This window comes from Seriola lalandi, unplaced genomic scaffold, assembly GCF_002814215.2.
Source record: "Seriola lalandi dorsalis isolate HSWRI2012SDOR001 ecotype SW California unplaced genomic scaffold, Sedor1 jcf7180002054316, whole genome shotgun sequence".
In the NCBI taxonomy this organism is placed as follows: domain Eukaryota; kingdom Metazoa; phylum Chordata; class Actinopteri; order Carangiformes; family Carangidae; genus Seriola; species Seriola lalandi.
In genome coordinates, this window is record NW_019524869.1 from 78,496 (window position 1) to 104,260 (window position 25,765).

The window sequence follows — 25,765 nt, forward strand, 5'->3', positions numbered from 1 at the left end:
TGTGCTGTTCTCTGGACGGTAGCTAAAAGTCAGAAATTGCAATCGTTGCTATTTCAGCTCAACTTGTCAAACAAAATCTAAAGAAATTGTTTACACTGAAACTCTCCTGAAATCTAGCAAGTGCATCTGCTCCTAAATTGTCTGCACAGACAAAAAATACTGAACCTTTTACATAGTTATCAAAAGCTTGAACAAACACCCCTGTTTGTTCCATGAGAAACATCTCATAACCAAACTGCTTAATATCATAAGTCTTTCTGAGTAGAGGAGGATGAATTGAATGTAAATTGGAACGAAACTTTGGGTAGATGAAGAATCACGACGAGTTAACAGAATTGCTTGTTATTGCTCACTAAATGGTTTTGAAAAAATAGCTTGATTTGCTGGGCTATGTTAGATTATTGCCTCAAATGTCAATAATTTATATTTTTAAGTCTCAACAACTGAAAATACTTTTTTATGCCAAAAAATTTAAATAGTTTATTTTTTATTTTTTTTTATTTTACAGTGAACAGATTCTTCCATTCCTGGCAATACAACTTCTTCTTTTCCCAAAATCTGGGAAAATTTCCCTCCATCATTTGCAGCACATTGCAGAATTTTACTCAACTTTTACTGAAATGTGACATCATCTGACACTGCACTTGCCTGAACACAGCAATGAAAAATAAAATGATTGATGAATTAAATGAAACAACTGCCTCACAAACCATAAAACTCATGGATATGTAACTGAAACTCATTCATCTGGATTGTATGTTATCACCTTCACAATACCTGAAACAACACCTCCCCATTAATGCAGCATTTTGCGACCAAGTACTGGACGAACAAGTAGAGCAGCTGCCCCCGACGTCCCATTGTTGACGATTGTTCATGAATGTAACATTTCATTTATAAATATCTGTTAAATATGTACCTCAGTCAGTATTTGTGAATTAAACGTACATATGGTAGTTGGAGTAGGTATTTTACAGTTCATGGCTCATGCAGGCTACACTCCAGTGAGCAGCATATTTTGTTCTTCTGGAGATTTGCTTTAGAACCATGCAGTGGAGATGAAACCATTGATAACTATAGTTTTATCTTTTCCACAGAGCACAACCAGGCAGCGCTTTGAAACTGGTGTCTGCATATTCATGAGGAAGTCTAAAATACAGAAGTCCCTGTATTTAAGTCCCTGCTGTAAAGTAACAAACAGATCTCCTCTAATGGACATTCTGTAAAATCCTGTTACTATTACTTATAACTATTAACCATTACTTATAATTAGTTATTATTAACAATTAATATTAATAATATGATAATAAAAACAATTATTACAATTCGCCTTATTACTTATTCAGGTGCCCTCTCCAGTCCTGTACTGATGAGACAATATAAAAGACAAAAGACTGAGAGAAATTAAAATGCACATCAACAGAAACCAAGCAAGACCAAAAATATGAGAGAGCACTGGGTGATGGGGACAGGTCCTTATCTCTAGACTGATTATGCAATTTTAAATGGATCTTTCTCTTTCTCTTTCCTCTCTCAGGTCCAGTCTTCTCAACTTTTAGCATCTCATTACAAGCCATGCCAACAGATGATTGGTAAATTAAATTTAGCCTACTTAACTCATTTGAATAATGCATGATGCTCCCAGTTGAGGCTTATGAGCAAGGTAGAGAGAGGGGTGCTTTAGGGTTGGATGTCTCAAATATAGAGATTATATAGAGGTTTAAAATGCTCTATGAAAACATGTCAAACTTTATGCTAAAACAAAGATGTACATATGAATGTAATATATTACCTCTAAATACCAAAATCCAATGATGGAAATCTTATTTCTGTCTCCTATTCATTCAGACAGCACCCATTACATTACACACAAAGCACTATTTTTTTATGGCCATGGGAAAGGCTAGTGGCTCTTATAGTATCTTTTCGTAATGCTCCTGTTGTGCATTACTGGAACATTTTTCCTCACACATTTTTCCCCTTGTGCATTTCATGCCTGTCAATCTCCCTAATGCGTGAATGACGTTCACTGAAAAACTCTTTGCAGCCCTGCTGGAAAGCAAGTGATTTTGGTGCACCGTCAGTTCAGCAGCCTTCCACTACCAGGCTTCATTTTTAAGTCCCATGTCATGTCCGAATGTAAACATAAAGATGAATACCTTTAAAATTCATTTGTTAGCGCAGTTATAAACAATAAGCAGCAGCCACAGTGTTTTTGTCAGACAGCGGATAAGTTATAAAAGGTCAGGATTCAGACCAAACTGCAAATAAAACCAGACTGGACAATGTGTTTTTTAGTACATTAAGTATAGAGCTATTCTGTTGTAGTCTTTGTGTAGTGTTGCTGAAGTTATTAAGCATGCTCACATTCTGGTCATATACAGTACATTCCAGTGTGTATGCGACATGCCTTTGAAACCCTGGGACTGTGGTCCGGTCAAAGAGTTGAAAGAACAGAGAAATCACAGACAAATGGACGGAGACAGACACACAATTCTGGTGCAGTCTAGCACTGAACATGTGTGTTCATACTGCAGCTTCTTGACCAATCACTGGGATCAGTCTAGATTTTGTGCCTGGGCTCAGGTTCTGGTTACAAAGTTTAATGTGTGCAGTTGTAGTTAAATTATGATATGCTAATGTGTGAATTCTTTGTTAGTTAAAAAAAAAAAAAAAAGTAAAACCAGGTTGTGACTTTTGACATGAGCTGAGATAAATGTTGTATAATGTCCAGTATATTGCCTTGACTGTAGGCTAAATTATTGTTTGCTCCATACTGTATGTGGCAGAGTAAATTAGCAGCACATAATTGTCACTAGAATTTTTCTGTTGTATTATATTCCATGAGTCTTCAGTGTTATGTTGAACTACTCATCTCTATGTAAATCTGAACTTTCTTGAGGTTGGTTGGATCACTACACCAACATTGCCATCATATATTTACATGTATTCTTCACAAAACCAAGTTTAGATCTGATGTTGCTATTTACATTGTGTGGTAAATAATGCCCCCATTAACATCAGTATATCCGAGGCAAAGGCTGTGATGGCATGCAAAGAGATAGACTGAGTCTTTGGTTTTTGTTTTTAATTGACAGCCTGATGAGGAGATGAGAAGACACTCCAAGTCACAAGGTTATTTTACAGTATTGGGTGAAAAGAGGAGGAGAAGGGGAAGATGATGAAATGGTGACATTTAGACAAACAGATACTGATGTCTAATGATCCCCTTGCTTCCTCAGCTGCATTAGAAGACGGCAGGAGGGTAGATCTGATTTTGGGAAGCAGCCGTTTTGAAGCTGGCTTTTTATGGCTGAGATGAAAGGGAGAACAAAATGCTGATTCACTCGGCACATCTGCACAGTATCATGCAAATTCTCTTTCAACACCACCCCAAGGTCAGAGATAAAGAGTTGCCTTTTACCCCTATTACAGTGAATGTGTCTGAGGTTGTCATAGTAATATGAAAGCACAGTGGGGAAGGAAATCAAAGATTGCCTGATTAGTGACTACTCACCAGAGGAAACATTTTTCTTCCATCAGCTACTGTGACAATGGGTTCTTATAGAATTTATATTTTACATATCCATACTTTAGTTTACTCACTTTCCCATTGAGTGTGGGAAGAGGTCAGGGGACTCAGTATCTTCTCAGGGACAGGGTCCCCAGTTCCATGACTATAAAACATTCACACAAGTTCCACTGCTCATTTATATCTGTCCCAACTGTTTTCTGTCTTGAAACAAATCTCAGTTTCAAAACTGTTTGATCATCAGATTCATGGATGTCAAGGCTCAGCCAGGGAGGGGAGAGTGTCCAGCTTGCAGACCTCAGAATCACTTCTGTGTCTTTTGCATATGACATGGCTCTGCTGGCTCCATCAGACCATGACTTTCAGCACATACTGATTTGGTTTTCAGCTGAGTGTAAAGCTGCAGGAATAAGAGTTTGCACCTCCAAGTTAGAAACCAGAGTTCTCTGCCGGAAAATAGAGGACTGCTCCCTTTGGGCAGGGAGTGAGTTGGGATGGGAATCGAGAGCCGGTTTCAGTTGAGAACTGGTTTCAAATTGTACAAAGCATTGAAATCGTATGTCTCCCAACTAATGATCGACCGATATGGGTTTTTCAATGGTCGATGCCGATATTTAGAGAGCAGGGCGGACAGTGGCTGATAAAAATAAATAAAATAAAGCCGATATCTTCTTTTTTTTTTTAAGTCTGATAAAATACAAGAATTTAATAACAATAACAAATAAGGCACAAAATTGCTGAACTTAACATTTGCTGAACATTTATTGAACACTAGTGTTTGCATTGTCTGCAAATAGATCTGCACTCTGTCTGCAGTGCACTTATTTTAAATTAAAAAATGTTAACTTAAATGTTCAAAGGTAAACTGGTAAAAAAAAAAAACTTAGGAATGAAAAAAAAGTTACAGTGCACTTTAAAGAGAATAAAAAATTGTAATCTTACATAAATAAAAATAAATAAATATACAATATCAGTATTGTGCAGAGTAGCAGCATTTCTTTGTTTTCAGCTACAGTCCCAGTTAAACAAAGTTACTCAGTAGTCCCGGTTTATGAGCTGCAAGTTGTAATGCAGGAAACAAAGTTTCTCAGCATTTAGCCTTTTCTTCTTATAAATGATCCCAATCTCACTGAATACTCTCTTGCTCGGTTAAATACACATACTATAAGTTTAAAACAGGACAATGATCTCAGACAGGGTTTAGTTACAACTCTGGACTAAGGCAAGATGGATTGACAGTGACTAATAAAAAAGCTGCAGCCATAGCCTATAGGCTTATGTTTGGATTTTACAACCATTGTTATTACTAAGCAAATTATGGACCCAAAATGCAGAACACAGACCAGCAGGCAGGTAGCAGTTCTCAGGTGAATTAGAGGGAGCCAGGACCAGGAAGTGACACCCAGCAGAGGCACGCATACACACACAGAAAGGGAGAAATACAGAACCAGGAAGAGACAAACATGTAGGAGGGGACAGTGCAGGAAAACACAGGGAATGAGAGAGACAGTCTAATCCCATTGTGAAGATTGGATTAATTACCAAGCAGCAGAGCCCAAGCTCAGTGTTATATTTTATATATTCTCTAATTTCCTATGTATAACTTGAATATTCACTTATGGTACGATTCTATAGAAAATTTTTGTTTGTTTATGTCTCACTCAGTTCTGTATAGATCTACTTAGTCGTAGACCGTGTGACTGTGTGACAGAAACAGGTGAAGGCCTACTTTTTTTCCACACAGGAAATTGACCAATCAAATTGTTAAGGAAAACCAACCCCTGTCTACCTTCAACATGTTTCATCAATACATTCAGCATGGAATGAAAAAGGATAGCAAGTGATCATCTTATACACATCCACTGTGTCCCAAATGTGATGATCTGTCAAGCAAATTTATTGCCCTAAAAAGTACAATATTTTTCTGTGAAATGTAGAAGAGTAAAGTCTAAAGTTCTTCAAAATGGAAATAAAAAAATATACTTAAATATAGCAGTAGTAGTAAAAGAACTTACTTTGCATCTGTAGGTCTGTAACTCGGCTTTAAACTGAAATTAGCTTTAAACAAACACTAACTCAACCATTCTACCGCTTCTTAGACAGGAATGCATTTATCCTTTCCACCAGCAGGTGTCAGCACTGACTGTATCCCTCAGTGCAGCAACGCTGCTGCTCTCAAACAGGAACAAGCTACAATGTCCAGCTCAGATAAATGCCCATGGCAGCAGCTTATCAGCCAAACAATCCTGGTGGTATATAAAGAGGAGGGATCATTTAATATTTCCTAGCTGCCTGCTTAAGTTAAATTATTGCTGACAAGTGATCTCCAGCTCCAGCATCAGCAGCAGCACAAACACTAAATGTCTCGCTACTGTTGTGTCACACAGCAGCTGGCACAGTGCCTCAGAGTTTGAGAGTTGAATGTTGTATGTTTTTCATGCTGTGTCCACGCAAACATGACGTGTAATTAATTAAAGTCAGAGCAGCTTGTATTTTTCAGCCAGTAGACATTATTGCACTTTCATAGAGCTTATTCAACATGTTTTTGCAAAACCTGTGGCAAATACTGCCACAATACACAGATGACCTCTGCAGTTAGTGTTTGTCCACTGGCGGTGTGGTGGAGGGTTATTCCATGTGTTTCAGGTTTCAGAGTCCATGAATGTTATCAGCTCCAGATGGGGGGTGGGGCAGAAAGAAAGAGAGACTTACGCTATATTGCTGCATCTTAAACCAAATATTACAATGATAAATAAAAAGCTCACCACTTTGTTCCAGTGAGAAATGCAGGCCTGTTTGTAATTTCATAACACATTTCTGGATACTTATCTTTCACACTGTAAGAGACACTGCTGAATACAAACAGGTATACAAAACAACACATGAAAGCAGCTCATGAACCATGATACAATACCATAGTGATCATGTTTCACTCATACACAGCAGATACAGTCAGACGACCTGATGCACAGCCCAGAGGAAAACTGCATAGCCTGGTGCCCTTTAAATTCCTCCCTCCTGCTTCCTGCCCTCTCTGCTCATCTAGACTATGTTTTTATTCGGCAAAATTTATGATAGAGCTGTTCTCATTTACATATCTGCCTGTTTCTTTTGTCAGGTTTGCATTAAAGTTATAATTTGTGACTTTTCCACACTGAAATGTCTAAAATTAACTGGACCTATGTTCTATATTTTGTGGAGTTGTGTTCTTACATTTTCCCAAATGTTTCCTTCAATTCTCCAACCAGTGAAACCTGTGATTTTAATCATGGTAATGCTCCATGTCATTTGGTCACCTGTCAGTGACATCATATCCCCTTTGAGCATGTGTGTCATCATTGTGGTTTCCTGCCAGAAGCTCAAAATTGTCATTTTATCCACATACACTTTTAGATATTGGTTGTTTTCAACTATGAATTTAAATATTTTTTTTAGTATATATTCTTTTGGGCTTTTTATGCCTTTATTGGATAGCACATTAGAGAGAGACAGAAAATGGGGAGGCAGAGAGAGGGGGAATGACATGCAGTAAAGGGCCATCCGCTGCGGGATTCGAACCGGGGCCGACTGCAGCGAGGACTGTAGCCTCTACATTCGGGGCGCCTGCTCAACACACTGTGCCACACTGACGCCCCATGAATTTTAATTTTAACTGGATGAGGATTAGTTGAGCAAATGTTAGTGGGATCTTCGCTCCCAGCCCCTTTCTGACGTCCTTCGTCAGCATCGGTGAATCACAGTTTTTACCCGTGACAGGGTACAAACCTTTCATTATTAGGGTTTAATTAGGCTCACAGCCCTTTTGACACTTATTGTGGCGTTCATACAGTGTCAGAGAAACACTCACTTTTAACTTTTATCTGTTTGTTATGGAGAGGAGGAAATCTCTGTGGATAATTAAGCTGCTGGTAAAAACCTCCTGAACCACTGATACTGAAGGAATCCAAACCAGAAGAAGCTGACAGTAATGGTGGTGAGGACAATGACTCCCATGATCCTGCGCTACTTCATGACATCACCAAACACCATCTTTTGTTATTGTTTTCATTGAGACCACTAGAGGCGGAAGTTACAGGCTGTATCATTGTCATTCCCACTGTGGTGGTACACAGCTGTTAAACCTCCACTGTGTCCCTCTGTTTGGTTCATGACACTGAGCTTTAATGTACCTGAACTGACAATATATAGATTTAGACGGCACACTATTGTTAACCAGATGTAAGTGCAAGTGTGTTGCTAATGAAACCTATTGGCTATTTTATGACATCAACAGCAAAGTTGTCTAACAAAGTCAACATAAACACAGGTTTATGACAGCAGCTTTGTGATATCACATTAAAACTGAGTCTTCACTGAGAAGTAATTCTCTGTGAACATGAATCTTTAGGGCTTTTAATGGTGTCAACAATGCAATGTTCCAGGACATTTTAAAGCCTTGCTTTTCATCCTCTGTCCTTAATGGTGTAGCAGCTACTGAACGATGTCATTTTATAATCAGCTCTGGAATCATTTTGAACTGCCACTTTTGAAAAATGTGAAGTCTAGTTACTGTTGCAGGTGACTGACATTCTACTGTCGAATCCAATACCTCAACACCTCCCAGAGGATAACTATGTTGTTCGTTCATTTTCATGTTATACATAAAAAATACATATAGTTATACAATCAAACAATGCATTCTAAAAAAAATCTGTTATCGTCATCCAATCATCCAATCACTTCAGCCTATTCATCATTTTAGCTTTGTCAAGCCAACGCTGTGTCTCCTCCACAATATGTTCTATATGTTACTGCTGTAGTCAGCAAACATGGCACACTGCTGCACAAAATCTTTAACATGCCCACTGGAACACTGAGTGAATTAAAAAACAACTGCATCAGGGATAGAATATACATTCAGATAATGTACATACAATTAGTTTAAGTTCTGCCAAAATAAAACACAGTGGACTGATCTCCAGAAAAGGGCAGTGCCAGTCTAAGGACAGTTTCTAGTTATTATCCTCATTGACTTTCATTTTTATCAAGGACGTCTGATTTTCTGTTTGGACTGAAAATGAGAAGAAAGTGAATGTGGTGTAGAGTTAGTCTCAGCCTGGTGTTTGGGTAGAGAATGAAAAAGGTTTGCAGATATGTATTCCAAATTTATGAAAAACTAGGCCTTAGGGTGGCTTTTTCAATTTCAAAGGTTAGTGGAATCACCAGATTTACATTTGTTATGGCTTTTCAGAATAAAAAACTAGGCCAACTTATCTAGTGCAGGAGAACGAGAAAGAGCAGGGACAGCTTCAGCAGCTTCAAGATTCAACAATGGTCATCTCTTAATTGTTGCTCTGTAGAAACGGTTACATCAATTAGTTGTTTGACTGAAAATCGTTTAGTCAATTCTGTTAAACAGTGAACAATTACCAGCATTACCAAATGTTGGCAGTTTCCTACTTCAAATGGGATGATTTGCTTTGCCTCTAATTCATGTCATTGTAAACAAAATATATTTGGGTTGTTTGATAGTTGTGGAGGTGGATAAAGGTGACACAGAACCTTGACAACAAGATAAACGCATCTGTTCCATGCTACTTTTGTTCTTCTGTCTTTTTTTTTTTCTTCATCCTTTTTTTGTGAATATCTGGATGTGTGTTATGTTGTGTTGTGTAACCAAACCAAACCAAGTACCAGCTGGAGGAAAGCTGTGGTGGTCAGACCTGGTTTGAGCTGTTTAGAGGCTCTGTCTGTGGACTGTCCATTGTGATGGAGCTCCAGCAGGTGACAAGTTTCTGCCAGTAGATTTTCATCAAGTAAAAAGATGAGATAAGTGTCTGTCTGAAGGGAAGGAAACACGTTTCTGACAATCTCCAGGCACAAACACAGGTGGCCGTGATCAGCGCAGGTGACCAAAGCCGCATGAAATGTTCATGTAACCCACCTTAAAATACAGTGTCTCCCCTGCCAAACACACATCCACATTTATTACTGTACAACAATGCTTAAACCTGTGACACACATTCCTTCTGTGTAGTTTTATGTTGGATTGGTTAGCAAGAATACACTGTGTCGACTGCGTCGAGTACCTTGATGTGTTGTGGATTGCATTTCCACAGGCCAGTGTTCTGGTTGATCCACTGTAGCGGATGTCTCACCTTGCCCTTACCATTACTGTCTTCTCATGCTGTCTGACATTTTCTTTTGAAAGTGTCACTACTTTACTGTACATTTCTGCTAACTACTTTTTGTTTACTAACAAGTATGTGTGTCTTTCAGCCCTCGGCCTCCAATGACGGCAGACATCTTTGTTCCATATAGAGGAATGGTGTGTTTATGTGCTGTCAAGTTACAAGTTTGTCAAGTTTCATGCAAGTTCTTCTTGTATGATTATTATTAGTGTTGCCTGTTGAGTTTCCAAACATAACTTATGAATTCAGTGCTGTGTAGCAGCTGAATGTGGTCAGACCTTCACTTCAGCAAGGATTCATAGATCACTTTTATTCACTGATTATTTTTATCAATGCAACTCTATTCTACACATGTACAAAGTTGAATTTCTCATTCAGATTTTTACTGGTTTACAAAAGGTTGATTTTAGAAACTTTACAACCACTCAACCAGACCTGAAATGTTTTAGAAGAACCTTTATGTCACAGTGAAGTTGACCTTTGATCATTTGGATATAAAGTGTCCTTACTTCATCATTTTATCCCATGAGACACTTGTTGTGTTAAATCGTGTCATGTTTACCATATGAATTCTTCTTAAATCATGGCCAAAAACGTCAGTTCATACTTAAGTCAAAATTAACTTTTGTGCCAAATTTGAAGAAATTCCAAGTCATTCCTGAGATATCATGTTCACAAGAATGGAACGGACATCAGGTCACAGTGACCTTGATCTTTGACCTTTGACCATCAAAATTTAATCAGTTCATCCTTGACGTCTAGTGAATGTTTGTAAAATTTGAAGACATTCCTTCCAGGTGTTCCTGGGATATCACATTCACGAGACTGCGACAGATGCATCGACAACCTGAAAACATAATGCCTCCAGTGTGGAGGCATAAAAATTGACATTGCCATTCCCTCCAAATCTCTGAGGAAAGGGTATTTCATAATAGCTGACTTGACAACTTGAATATGAATTGGTTCAATACCTAGTCCAAACGCAACAATCCCCTCTTAGTTTTATGAAGGGTGTAAGTATTGAAGTAGTGGCAGTGGAAGTAATAACAGTTATATTCTGCCATCGTTTCATACAGCACTCTGGTTATTTTGTTGTGTACTTTTGGAACTTTGTGACATGGTCCTCTGGCTTTAGGCCTCATCTGGACAACTTTGGGAAAGGTTGGAATGATAGTCACAGTTGATAGTTTCTTATGAGCTGATTCACCGCTGCAATATGGTGAGATTACACCAGTCTTTCCCCAATGGTGGGCTATTGAACAGCAGACAGCCACATCTATTACAATATTGACAAAAACACATATTTTCCCCTCTTCTCAAATACCAAAAACTTTGATCCTTGACAAGGCTCTTCAGGGCGGGGCGGTTAAAACTACTATGAGAGGTATGTTTTAGACAGGGTTTATTCCCATGAACATAAATGAAAACATAAAACCAACTATTTTGAAATGTGTTCTGATAATGTCCAAAAGCAGCCAACCCTCTGTGCCTGTAACACCACTAACTTAGATATTCTGTGGTTTTCCTGGGCGGTAACGGCACACTACCAACCTAGGCTGGAGTATCCTTGCTGAACGGACGGGCTGTTACGCTTCAGGCTCATCCTGGGGCCGTGGGATAAAACGCTACTGCGTGGAACAATCCATAAAATTGTAACACTAAGAAGTTATTAAAGGAATAAAAACACAAGGTTAAACCACATTGATTAAAAGAAAACAAGACAGCAAAAGTAAAGATACTCAATAGATAAACATGCAGTAACTATACATGCATAAAAACCATAACTTTGACCCCATCACATTATCTGACAATAGTCAGGGGTCTGTCATTGGATTTGAATTTACACAATAAAACATACATAATAAAAACACATACATGTGTAAATAAACCCAGAGGATGGCACAATGAAGTATTCATTAAAGCATTTCCATTGTGGTCCTTGCTGAAAAACCTGAGAAAGGTTAAAAGACCTTGATGAGTACTCTTAATTAGTGCGTTCTACAACACAACAAAATGTTTTTAAAGAATCATTAGTAATGTGGATATGATGAGCCACTCAGTAGGCTAAACTGAGCTACAACTGTCTAATAAGTTTTATAACATTTTACTGTAATGCAGCTTCAAATTAAGATAATCCCAGACAGTATATAGTCTCATTTCACAGTGTGTCTATACTGTTTTCAAAAAAGCAAAAAGCAGAAGCACACACCATGCAAATGAGCAGAAAACCAGCACAACAAAAATGTCCTTTTAATGTTTTTTTTAGCACATTAACCACAACTGCCTCTTCAAGCCTCATGGTAAAGCATGGTGCCTTGGCTAAGTGGAGGCTGAGGTTGGAGTTCTACTCTAGGTGTAGACTTTAGTTCATACTGTTGCTAATGAAACTATGGTCTCACCCTCCTTGTTTTGCCACACAAACTATTAAAATTTGATGTGCTTGTTGAAGGTACCATCAAACAAAAATTTCCATCCCTGATTTGCTGCATCATTTGCCGATCACACTGTTGACCATGTGTTTCACCTTTGTCCTGTGTTTTGTTGACTAGTCCATCCACCACAATCTCCTCCTGATGAGGACTTATTCACATGACTTTGTGCATTGTTCCTGTCATAATTACTATGGCCACTAGAGGTCGCATAACAGTAAAATGCAACTATAGGCCGTAATAAGATGTTTTCACAGACGACCGGTGTGTTTGTTTTTTACAGGACAGGTTTGCTGATCCATGCTGTTTCTTAATATTCTCTGGCTCGTGGCAGAGAGCATTTCTGCCTTTTATGTAGTACTGAGGCACAATTACTGAAGCATGACAATAAAATGCAGAGCATGAAATTAACTGTGGCTCCGAAAGGAAAATCACCCCCAACACCACCACCTCTCATTCTCTCGTCTCTTCATTTGCCTTTTTCTTCTTTTTTTTTTTATCACGTTTCACATTGAGTCCAGTATTTTTGGCTCTAAGAGAAAACAGCAGCATCACAGGAGGGGTTTAAACATCTACACTTGCCTATAGGAGATAACAAAGAGCTGGTGTTTTCCCCACCTTGTGTTGCTGTTGGGCTGTGTTAAAATAAATGACATTTTGTGGAGGAGCACAGTATGAGATACATTCTGTATGACTGTGTTAAATGCAAGAGGATTTTTTTGTGAATTGCTTTACTAACTCCTCAAGCTTCACTGCTATAATACTTGTAGACAAGGCCTCCTGACTACACAGACTTACATCTGCAGACAAACACACACATCCACACACAGTTCCCACTCTCCCCTGTGACAAGCAGCTAGATGAGCCTCAGTGAGCTGAGTAACGAGCTAATCATGAGCACACCAATAATAAATAGGCCTTGTTCATAGTCCACTAATCCCAGTCATTTAGCTCTGGTGTGGCAGTGGAAATCAATTACTGCAGCTGGGCTCCCAGTATAGGGCCCTGCTCTCTGCTGTTCACAACACACACACACACACACACGAGTATGCACAGTGTTACTTATCTATTGTTGTATGTTGCTAAGTATTTGGAAAATCGGTTATCTAAACAAATGAACATTTTGCACAAAACAAGGACCCAATATCTCATACTGAAAATGTATTAGGGAGGAATTTTAATGGCAAGTATAAACAGGGGGAATAATTAGAGCAAGCAAAACCAGTGTACAGATTTGACAGACTTGAAAAATTATGAACCTGTCCTTTAAATTAGGAGCTGGAGTCGGGTGTGGATACAGTTACCAGCATGAAACAACTAGGGCTAGCAACTAAAGAACAAGGTGCTTGAACTGGTTCAGTCACACAGCTGTTTCAGTTGATGCTCAGTCATTAAACTCTTTTCTCTTTCTACATCGATGGGAACATAGCAAAATTAAAGATGCCATCGAGTTGAATTATGGAAATTGATGCATCCAATTTTTTTCTTACTTGACCCATGTTCCTCTCTGCTTCTTCTACACAGATGTTGACCATTCTTTTTATGGCCTGTCTCTGGTGAGACACAGCAGACAGTGTCTCACCAGAGACAGAGAGATTATTAAATAATGATCTTTTATATATTTTCTAATGTCACTTTTATTATCATTATTATTATTATTGTTATTGGTAGTTGTAGTAGTAATTGTAATAATAGTATTTTACACACACTTAAGTCACATGGTTACATTTAATATCCATTACATTCCATTAGCAATTATTGCACAGTTGTACTGTAAAATTCATGAATAATACTGTAAAAAAAAACAAATCAAACAACCCCCAGCCTCCTGAAAAAGTATTTTATTAGCCGTTTGGTTGAGCTGAACTTGCTTGTCTGTCTCTCTGTGTCTCTGACAATCTGTGTGGAATTGATTTAACCATTGTGTGGAGTCGGCTGGATTCATGGCCTCGCTTCTCCCTACAACACTTGCACACAGTCAGAGAGCACAAAGGGAGGGGAGGAGTGATTCCTAGAAAACAATTTACCATCTGTGCTTAATGGCATCGGAAGGCTGTCCACTGTCCTGCACTACTGGGAATCAGCCCCAGGGCCAAGGCTTTAATGAAAAACAAAAAGAACAAGCTAAGCACCATCACACTATCACTTCTTCTAAACTGAGGAGGATATTTGCAGATTATAGCTGCTGATAATGATTTATTCAGATTTTAGCAACAGAGGACCTGAGGACCAAGTGTCAAATGCCAATCTGAATTTATATCATCACACTTCCAATTTAAATATATAAGCCTAAAACTCCACAGCTTCAGAGGAACCTCTATTTTATTATTCTCATAATAAAAATGTTCCTGCTCTCAGCAGACACACAGACCAAAGACATAAGAAAAAACACAAGTGACTGACTTCCAGGTTTGGAAAGTTACCAAGATGACAGTAGATCATTTTGCTCTGTGTTCACTTTACAAATAATCAGAGGTGGGAGTAAATCCCACATGTACAAGTCTCAAGCACATCCCATGTAACAGTCACATTCAGAGGTCATGAAAAGTTTAGTTTTCTTTCAACATGAATGAAAACTGCAGCTGTTTACACCTTTTAAGTCTATAATAGAGTCTAGATCTATTACTACAACCACCCACTTCATCATCATTACTTTTACTTGTTATTATCAGTGTCTGTTTATGTGTCAGAAAAAGGATTTGCACCAAACTTGGTGGAGGGATAAAGAGGGTTGCAGGGGCAGATCCAAGATCACTTTCCTCAAGGTGTAGGATTGTTTGGTGTTGGCGGAGGTGTGCACTCTACTGAGCACTGAGCTGCTGATCTCTGATCAGTTTTGCCATTGAATGATCTGTATGGGTGCTGGAGCAGCTGAGTTAGTGACAAGAACTTTTGTCTAACTTCAGTTAATTTAGTTAAACTGTAGTTCAACTGTTTTCATCCAAATAAAGAGGAATAAAAAAGAAGAAAAAACACATTTCCATACACTATTGTTATGAAAAGGAAGAAAACAGCTGGTGGCACTAATTCTTCAGTCCATTGCAAGTAAACCACAGCAGAAGAACGATGACAGTGAGAAGAGCAGTCAAACCTCACAGTGAAAAGCTTTGTCAGAAACATGATGGAAATGTGGCAGGTTTGTTTCATGTCTTTGTTTAAGAAATGGAACAGTCTCATTGTTGCTTCAGACAAATCTGATGTTTTTATCTGCTGCTTTATTTCACTCTGTCCAGTGGAGTGGAATCTTCGGTGAAGCCATGATTTATTTCAGCTGTTTTCATGGCACTTACTAGATAGCTTCCCCTGTCAGCCAACCATCCAAATATCTTTGTAATATTAAGATTTCTTTAAATTTGCAATGTTTCCAGTCAGGTGTTTTCTTTCAGGGTTTTTTGCCTTTATTCTGATGAAGTCAGGGACCCTAACCCACCTATATCTGCTGAAGTGAATGTATTACGCTTCAGGTGCATGTACCTCCCTCCTCTGGACTGGTTTCCATGTTGCTGGTTGAACAAAGACAGACAGAGATCAGACTTGTAATCTGGCCAACAAAGACTAGGTTAGCTTTTACAAGTGTTCCACCTCTCCATCATGGTTTGGTTGAAGTTCCCCTGCAGGATGCTCCACCTCATTAACTCCAACATGTGATTTGCTTTTATGCCACTAGGAGTCACAAGTCCCTCCATTATCCCCACTCCATTTGGATGCAGGGAAGAATCTCATAGAAACTTGAAAACATTTCTCAGCTTTTGCATCAGATTCCTGGATATGGAATATGTCCTATCTTAACATTTAAATCGGCCATCTGATTTTGACTGGGTGCTGAACTAAGCAGCACTGTGCGGAGCAGCCATGCCCCAATCCAAGAAATACAACAGCACAGTAGTTTTGAAAGTACAGACAGCAGATATTTAATTTGAATTAAAAACAGTAAAAATACACAAGCTTTACTTTGTGCATTACAGCCTGGACATTTTAACAGCTTTTGTTTTTATTTCCATGTTTGATTATTCCTCTTTCCTTGTAGCAGTAGAGTATTTTTGTCATAGACTGGCAATGAAAAAAATATAACAGGGTTTAAACTAAAGATTATGATCCCATCCACAGATTCCAAAAATCATTTTTTTTACTTTTGGGAAGGTAAAATGTCAAACTATGAATCATGCTCCAAACTACAGAATTGTTGTTCAGTGTAATGGTGCGTACATCGATTTTACCATTACATTTCTTTAAATAAATATAGAAAATACAAAGTAAAAGTATATTTTTGTTTTCTTGGTATGTTCAAATTGTGTTGGTAGTGTTTTATTAAAAGGTTCATTAGAGGTCATTTAAAATGTACAAATATATTTTACACTTAATACATGTTAATATTTTAATGTTTTTTTGTATTTTTCCATGAGTTTTACAAAGCACAGACAAAAAAAATAAATGAGCTGGTAGTGAAGGTGGATCTCCTCAATAAGGAGAACGGTGTTGCGGATATATATGTACATTAAATGTAATTATACTGAATGACGATTTTGCAGTTTGGAGCATGATTTCACTTATCGTTTGACATTTTATTATCTCATAAGTTTTTTAAAAAAAATAAGTGGATTTTGTAGTTTTATTTAATAAGTTACATATTATAAAATCACTTCTGTAAATTTTATTTGATCCAGACACAAAAATGGGCCTGACTTTCTCTGCTGTCATTTTCTCAGGATTTTTGAGAGATGCAGACTAAAACTAAAAACACCGCAATGATGGGAACACAACTTCACTCAGAGTATCAGATGTTTTTTTGTAAAAATTAATATATTAATTGACTTATATTGTTCTTATTACAAATACAAAACAATATGTGCTAAACTAAATTTAATAGTATTTTGAATTGATTTCACTTAAAATTTCCTGTTAACAAATAAAACAAGTAAAACCTCATAGTTAGAGATAATGCTCTTAATTCTAGATTTTTTGTGTATATACTGTTATGTATTTATATAACAACAGTATAGACAATATTTATATAATTATATATTTTTGTGGATGATTTTTTTGCTCTGAACATTAAAATTAGAAAGGACACATTGTAATGTACAGAAAAAAGACTTTGTGTGTCTTTGACCTGTTGACCAAAGTGAGGTCTACACACATTCATATTGTCAAACAGAACATTAAAGCTGCTCATGCTGCTTTGCTTCTGTGCAGCTGACTTACTGATCATTGGCCATTATATATACCTCCACTAACCCTATTTACAAGTTTGTATTACCAATCATGATCCTTTCTGATTCTGAGGAAAATATCTTTTTTTAATGACCCTATGTTTACAATGTGAACATCAACACATGTTGAATCACCACAGAGAGGTTCAAACAATGAGAATATTTGTCACATCAGAACATGTATACAGTAAGAGCTGCTTTCCCCCAACAATTGAAAACAATGGCCATTTTTAATTGATTTCATTGCAAATAGATTTTGAATCAATTATTGATAAAGTGTCTGCAAAGTTTATTCTCACACAATTCTGCAGTTCTACAAGCTGAACTGTAAACATGAAAAGTAACTGGAAAAAACGACTGCAGCTAAGACCAGCATTTAAAGGTTCCTTCTTTCCCTCCTTCCTATCTTTTCTTCCTTCCTTCACTCCTTACCTTCCATTTTCTTTTCCTTTCCCCCTTCCTCCTTGCTTTATCCATCTGTATCCTGTCTTTCTAGCCTTCATTCCTTTCATTCTTTCACCCTCTTATCCATTACACACCACCCTCCAATGCATGTGCACACACACACACACACATCTCCAGCCTTTTATTTACAGAGCTTGCCAAGTGTGTGAGGAGGATGAGTGGAGAGAAACCCTGAGGCATTGTGCACTGAGCTCCTCTCTGTGATGTACCACAAATTAACCCATGTGTCTAATTCGCTAACGTACATTTGATTGGATGCCGTGAGTGTGGAGATGGTGGGTGGTGGCCAGCATCGGCCTATCCCAGAGCAGCATTCCCTTCAGGCTGTCAGCGAGCAGCATTGCCATGGTGATGTCATCTTCAAGCTGTGAGCCCACCTCTGTCAGACAAAGCATACTGGTTACTGGAAGAGGAGAGAGAGAGATTGATGATGAATCTGATGATCAGGCTACAACCCTCCAGCAAACTCATGCCAGATTTTCATTCTGATCAGAACCTCTAATCAGCCTCATACACATTCTGCCACAAATAGATCCCACATGACTTCAGGTGATCAGGCTGTTGTTTTCAGTTCAGATCACAGATTTTTTTTGTCATTGATTTATTGTAAAAATCTTCATCTGCAAGGGGAGTGAAAAGCTACAAACACAACAACATTTCTCTGCAGGTAAAAACAAAACATTCAATAAGCTGGAAATTGCTCCATTTCAAAGTGAAGGATAAAAGAAATAGTTACATACCATAATAACAGATTACAGTGTTAACACGAACAATTCAACATAAATGATGGTAAATTTACAGCAGCAATAACATGAATATCACCATATCACTGCTGTCTGATAATAATAATAATAAACAATAATTGTTTGCATATTGATTTTGCAGTGTTATTATTACATATTGACAGATCAGTTGACAGGCCTCATGTTGATATTTTTCATTCATGAACAACTTTTAATTTCACTATTTCCATCAATTTTTCATTGAATTTCATCTCTCATGGAAACGTTTGCTTATAATCTGTGTACATGGACATGGACTGTCACACTTTAAGGTGATAATAAAATAATAAATATAAATAAATGAATAAAACAGTTTCAGGTTTCTGTTAATTCTTAGACCTACTTTAGTAAATATTCTAAAAAAGAAAACATAAAAAAGACGCTTGATGTTGAGTGCAATAAACTGTGTTGTGCTGTTGTACTGTATGTGAAAAAGACAACAAAAACAAACATAACTGCTTTTGTTGGTTTTATTGGTTTTATGTACTTTTAGCTTTGAACTATTAATTTGTGCAGCAGAGTTGTGTTACACAGCAACACAACACAGTATGACAGGTCACTGAGCACCAATCAGATTTCAAGTTAAGACTTTCAGCTTTAAATGAAGAGTATGTCCAGATCAAAAGACAGAAAATATGAGAAAGGTTTTGCATTATTTTTGTTTAATTATATTATTTTTTTTAAATAAAAGAATATGAAGAAGGAAATACATTTTTGATAAAATGACCATTGCTGCTGAGTGAGTCTATGTCACCAAAGAAGATGAAGATGAAAGGAAAGCATTTGAAATTTAATCTGTAATCATCAAATCACAGATTTTATTCATTCACAACTAAGGACTGAGGAGTCTATTTTATTAAGTTTTATTTAAAATCCTGAGAATAGTCAAGTCAAAATTGTAAGATTCCAATCAAAAGATTTTTATTCTCAGTATTGAGATTAATTTAGAAAACAATCATTAATCTAATTTGTTTTGCTATTTGGTAGTACATTATTATTATTTGTTGTTTTGAACTATACATTTGTATAAATCATTGCCTCTGCAGCCACATTAATAATTGTGAATGACGTGATGGTAAAAGCTTTCACCTTTAGTGTTCCACATGGTGTGACACAGAGGAGGAAGCTCTGAGAGTTTAATGATGCTTGTAATAAAAACAGTTTCCAGTGCATCTTTAAGCAGAGAGGCTCATCTGGTAATCTCTGGCCACTTGTTTCTGTCATTGCTTCGTCATCGTTTCCCACATGACACTCATGTCAAATTGTCCTATGGGAACATGTCTTGTGTGTGTGTGTGTGTGTGTGTGTGTGTGTGTGTGTGTGTGTATGTGTGCGCCGGGGGGTATTCATGGTGTGTGTAGTGGGTTTACAGAGGTTAAGGGGAGCTAATTTCACGGCTTTTTATTGGCGCTGGTCTCAGGAGAGGAGCTCTCTGTAAGCAATATCACTTCCAGCTGGTTTAAATAGGACAGATGGGACAGGACCACCACCTCCAGTATAGGGCTCTGCTGTCTGCTGTCCACAACACACAAGCACACACACACACACACACAAACACACACACACACACACACACACACACACACACACACACACACACACACACGTGTGTGTATATATAGATATAGATATTTATATTTATACACAAATTGTTTATATAAACATATGAACTGGACAGAGTTTGAAACCAAAACAACCTTCAACTGCTACACGTTCATGGGAACTTGTGCAGCGGTGTTGGCACAAACCTTACAAACAGCATTTGATTACCATTGTAGAAACAACACCATAAGTGTGTTCTGCTGCTAAGAGAGTCAAACACTTGGGAGTGTTTAAAATTCCATGATTCATTAATTCATTTTATTATTTCTATTTCTTTTATTATTTATTTCTTCTATGCTTTAATTTCTGAGTACGTTGAGACATTAACATTGAGGTGTATAGTGTTAGTATTGTACTGAAACACAGACTGTGAGCCAGGCCTTCTCGGCCTACAGGTTTAATTCACAAAGCCTTCAGACCCTCTGTTGTTTCACATGTTGTTATGTTACAGCCTCATGAATCACCTCCTCATTAATCTACACTCAATCCCCATAATGACAAAGTGAAAACAGAATTTTAGAATGTTTTGCAAATTACCAAAAAGGAGAAACTGAAATATCAGGTTGACATAGTATTCAGACACTTTACTATGACTCCTCCATTCCTCTGGATCATCTCTGAGATGTTTATACACCTTGACCAGAGTCTACCTGTGGTTATCTCAGCTGATTGGACACCCACCTGTCTATATAAAAATCTCACAGCTGACAATGCAGATCAGAGCAAAAACCATGAGGAGGAGATACTGCTGCAGAGTGAGGTGTAGAAACATATAAAAGATGATCAAGAGAAACTGAGATTCTTTTTTTTTGGTTTTAGCTCCAACAAACCAACATGTGAGAAGATTGAATGGGTCTGAACAGTTTCTTATTGCACTGTACCATCGTCTAACCTCAAGCTCTTGGCTGGACAACACAGGCTTGATGAGATGACTTTTCTTATGATTCACCTTCCTTATTGCTGAGACACAAGTGATATGAAATCATTAAATGACTCAGATATTCACTTTCTGGTTTTGTTATAGCAGTTCCTCCTAGCTCACTGTTATTGCTTTGCTCTATGCATCAACAGTGCATGGACAGACAAATGGATGTGGAAGGACTGCAGACTAACATGGCTCTTCTCAAAACATATCTGATGAGTGTCAAACCAGTTTAAATGTTACAGTGAATGAGGTGAATATTGTGTATATGGCTTGATATTAGGACAAATAACCTTAAGTCTGAGTGTGCTAGCTGCTAACTAATGGCTGCAGTCCTGATGCCTCACAGAAGTGTTTACTGATCTGCTCATACTTAAAGTTGTGTTTTAGGTTGGGCAGATAGATCCATGTGGTTAATGTTTGTTGTCATTAGACATGAACCCAGTGTTTTCAGGCTACACACATCCATTCTTTCACTTTTCACTCCTCTATTAGAACAATACAGTATCGATTGGTTGATTGATCAATTGATTGAACAATACACTTTGGAATTATCTTGGTTGTATTGAGAAGGCGTCAGTCAGCAGATTGTGTTGAGACTTAGGTTCCATCCTCAGGTCTGAATGTCAACATGACACATCAGATATCTCATGTCACAACGCCATGAAATTTGCTTTGTACACTAATTCTTCCAAGTGAATGAGCCACTTTGATGTTAATGACGCTCTTTCCGGCAGTCCTTGAGACTTTTTATCCAGATGTTTTTGTATTGTTTTTTCTCTGCAGGTGCACCAGCGTTCAGCAGAGCGTCTTCTAGATTTGTGCTGTGCCAACCGTGGTACTTTTATCAAGGTGGGCCAGCACTTGGGTGCTCTGGACTACCTGTTGCCTGAGGAGTACACATCCACACTGAAGGTGCTCCACAGCCGAGCTCCTCAGAGCTGCATGGAGGAGATCCAGCAGGTCATCAGAGAAGACCTTGGCAAGGAGGTACTGAAATTCTAAATAGACTGAATCGCTGTTTTAGTTTCAACAGGTCTGTTAGTATTCAGGCGGGCACGACCCCAAAAAATAATGAATAAAAATAAAATTATATTAAAGTCATTATCTAGCTAAAGGAATCTCTGCCTGCTGCTGCTGAGGATTAAAATAATAAGATTTTCATGATAGATTTTACATGAACTGTTCTACATGTTCAGTATCTGGTCAGCCTGTCAGTGTTAGAGAAACAGAGAAGGTCCCCAGTCAGTGTGAAGGACCCTTAGGATGTCTCTTCTGATATCAGCAGGATTCATCCCCTATAGTGACAACAGCAGCGGACCACTCCCACAATAGGGATGGGGGGTGGTATCACGAAAGTAGACATTCATTACTTACCAAGTCCTAATGCTGTGATCTTAAACATCATCACTTTTTGTGTTTTCTTTGCCTTTTAGTGCAAATAAGTGACTGTTGCATTGTGTCTGTGGTAAAAGTGTGGAAAAACTTTTTCTACATAAAATTCTTCGTCTCAGTTCTTTCCTGATTTAAATGGTTAATTCAATATCGATGGTGTTGTTGAGGGAAAAAATAGCTTCTAAATCTTCTCAGCTCAGTTGAACAATCAAAGTAACTGTCCAAGGACTAATGGGTGATTGATGCATAGTTAAGACAAAACACATTCTTTCTGTTTTGTATTTATTTCAGTTCATAGTTTGATGGTTTGATTTGTGGCAGACTCAGGTTGCTGCCTGACTCTCTCGCTGAAGGTAAGAGCATGTGCTTGTCCCTCATATGTGCTTTGCAGGAAGCAGAAAAAGGGCAAATAAAGCAGAAGTGGATATGTCTGACATTTTGTCTTCATTTCATTTCATAACCAAGAGGTCCTCCTGATGTAGCTGTTAATGCTGCTGTTAGTGCAGAGTGCCGAGTTTGCTCTCAAACTAGTTGTTATGACAGCCTTTTAGGGCCCGCTGGAGGCAAGGCAATTGTTCTGTTATTCTCAGATACAGTACATTGGTCTTCTCCCTCTACCGCACACTCCCCAGTGTTGTGTTCTGTCTTTCTGTGTGTGTTAAAGAAATGACTGTGGTGTACTGAGTCGAGTATATTACATCAGCAAATCGAGGAACAGTGAACATGTTGCTCCAAATGACACCGACCCAGTCTGGACCGTTTCATCAATGTTAAACAACATGTGTGTCTAGTAGGATGATGCTCTAAAATACACCGTGGAACGAAATACATTGTTAACCATAAGGAGTTATGTTGTGGGTAGTGTTGAAAATCAATGATTTTGATGTAGATATTGTTTAGCGGCTGCAATTTTTATATGATGGCACAAGAATGTATGTCTATCCGTGTGTGACTGAAGAGAAGATACTGATCAAAGTGGCCAGAAAGCAACAGACATATCATAATATGACCTCTAAATGTTTTCTCATGATCCCTATAAGGCTGAACATCTTTCCCAATAAGAAAAACATGTATGGGCAGTTGACCAGTTTTATTTTGATGTTCCTTGTTACTCCCTGGTTTCATTTGAAACAGTGTAAACAAAGAATATACTGCACATGGGACATTTGAGTATTTCCCTGGAGCTCTTAGAGTTAGCCCTAGAGAGTTATCACAGACTGGTCAATAGGCTTTCACACTACACTGGTTTAAAATGTTATCAGTGTCAATACAGTAACTTTCACATCAGCCACAGAGTTTAGATCGACAACTTCTGGACACTGTCATTGCCATTTCCGCAAATCAGCAAAGCAAAAAGGAAATCATATTTACTAGCTATGGGGGGCTTTTCCATATTGACTAAATTAAATCTAGATGAACTGTAATAATTCATTATTTAATAATGAAATCATTTTTACACATCCATATAGTCTGTGTATGTAAAATGATCATTTTAAGTCCCAAGACTATAGTGTGGAAGTGCCTGTGTAATATTAGTAGTAATACTGAGACAAGAGTTAGACTGACTGTGTCATGTCAGTGTCACTTTAATTCTCCACTATCAGTTTGGAATCACAGCCTCTGAGTCTGATTGTTGAATCCTCAGCCTCTGATTGGCTACATGTTCAGCTCTCACTGAGCAATAAGAGTTGTTTTTTTCTAATCCTGGTGTTATTCCCATGAAGAGACTCAACCCAATAGTTGTTAACAGCATCAATTAATAGTTTGTTTGCATCTCACCATGGAATTTGCTGATGATGAGAGAGATATAGAGAAATATATTAAGTTCTTCCTTTAAGAGAGAGAACAGCAGTTGAACCTTGGCAGTGAACTATTGCAAAGAAATAGCAAATAGGTTCATGTGACCAGCAAGCAGCTTCAGTATTATCCAGACTGTAACTGGAGATCATTACAATGATTATAAGGATAGAAAAACACATCCTGAAATTATTTGGAAAAATTCTTGGGGAAAAAGTTGTACAGTCATGGAAGGCATTCGTCTTTTGAAAGGTCTAATAAGATGAATATTAGCTGATGATTGAACTACCATAGAATTTTCTCTTCTTTCTCAGTCATGTTTTTAAATTAAGATGTGCATAAAGTTGACTTCTGCCTGTATCTGTGTGGGGTGTCATTCTCTCTGAAGACGATGCTAATGTAGCTCGTCTGTCAACAAAGCAGGCAGCAGAATGAATCAGGCCTCCTCCCTTCTGGAGTGGCAGGAGAAGAAGTGACACTGATGAGCAGAGCCAGCAGCTTTGGAGTGAAGGAAGCAGTCTCGGCGTCATTTCCATCTGACTCCATCTGACTGGCTTCTTTTTTAACACGTATCTGCAGTCTCATATCTGTTGGATACTCTCACACACGAGCAGCCAGTAGAGAGTGGTGTGTGGTGCCATATTGTTTTCAGCACCATTTGTGGTGACATATGCATTCCCACTGTGCATGAATTTGGAAAGCCTTGCCTTCGTTCTGGCTGTCATTTCCCCTCTATAGTGAAAATGCAGAAAGGCCAGCATGTGCAATATGTTGTTTTACCAAACAAAATCTGTTTCCAGGCTGAATGTTACACTTTGTTGGTGATGAGGCAGAACAAAACAAAACATGAGTGCATCATGTTAGGCAGTGTGGACACTGAGATTCAGGAAATGGCAGTGAATTCTCAAAAGCACACTGAATGCCATTTCTTGCATAGTTTGTCATGGATGGTGACATATTATACCACAGGATGGATGGATGTGTGAAGGATCTGATGGAAAACATGTCATCACACCATTCTGTGCCAATGACACAGCATCAGAGTTGCATGCTCAGATGATGATAAAAAAGTTTCATACAAAATATAATTTTTGCTTTTTGCTAATTTGTTCATTTGGAATTCCGTGTAAAGCTACAGCCTTGCTTTGTGTAAAAGAAAATTTTGAGTGAACTTCATCTCTCTTGATTTCCATAGTTGTCAGCATCAGAGCATCATCATATACAAAGAGAATAAATGACTAAATATTAAATGCAGACCTTATTATATAACTAGAAAATTCCAGGGAAATTTTGAGTGCCACGGGGGCTACTGTCGGGATGAGTACATGATTTATTTCCAGTGTTCAAAAGTCACTCTGATCATATTCTGGTTTTGAGAAATGTCTTGATATAAAAGACTCTGATATAAAACAATGTCACATCCCTCCACCATGTATTATGTGGGAAATATCTCATATTCTG

General features: G+C 38.0%; 1 protein-coding gene across 2 annotated transcripts in view; it reads left to right on the top strand.

Moving 5' to 3' along the window:
- adck1 (aarF domain containing kinase 1) overlaps positions 1-25,765 on the top strand; it is a 106,388-nt gene that overhangs the window by 20,265 nt on the left and 60,358 nt on the right. For both annotated transcript variants that reach the window (XM_023406735.2, XM_023406736.2), the window contains exon 4: positions 21,899-22,102. In XM_023406735.2, the coding sequence (XP_023262503.1) occupies positions 21,899-22,102 (204 nt within the window). The remainder of the gene's footprint in view (positions 1-21,898; positions 22,103-25,765) is intronic.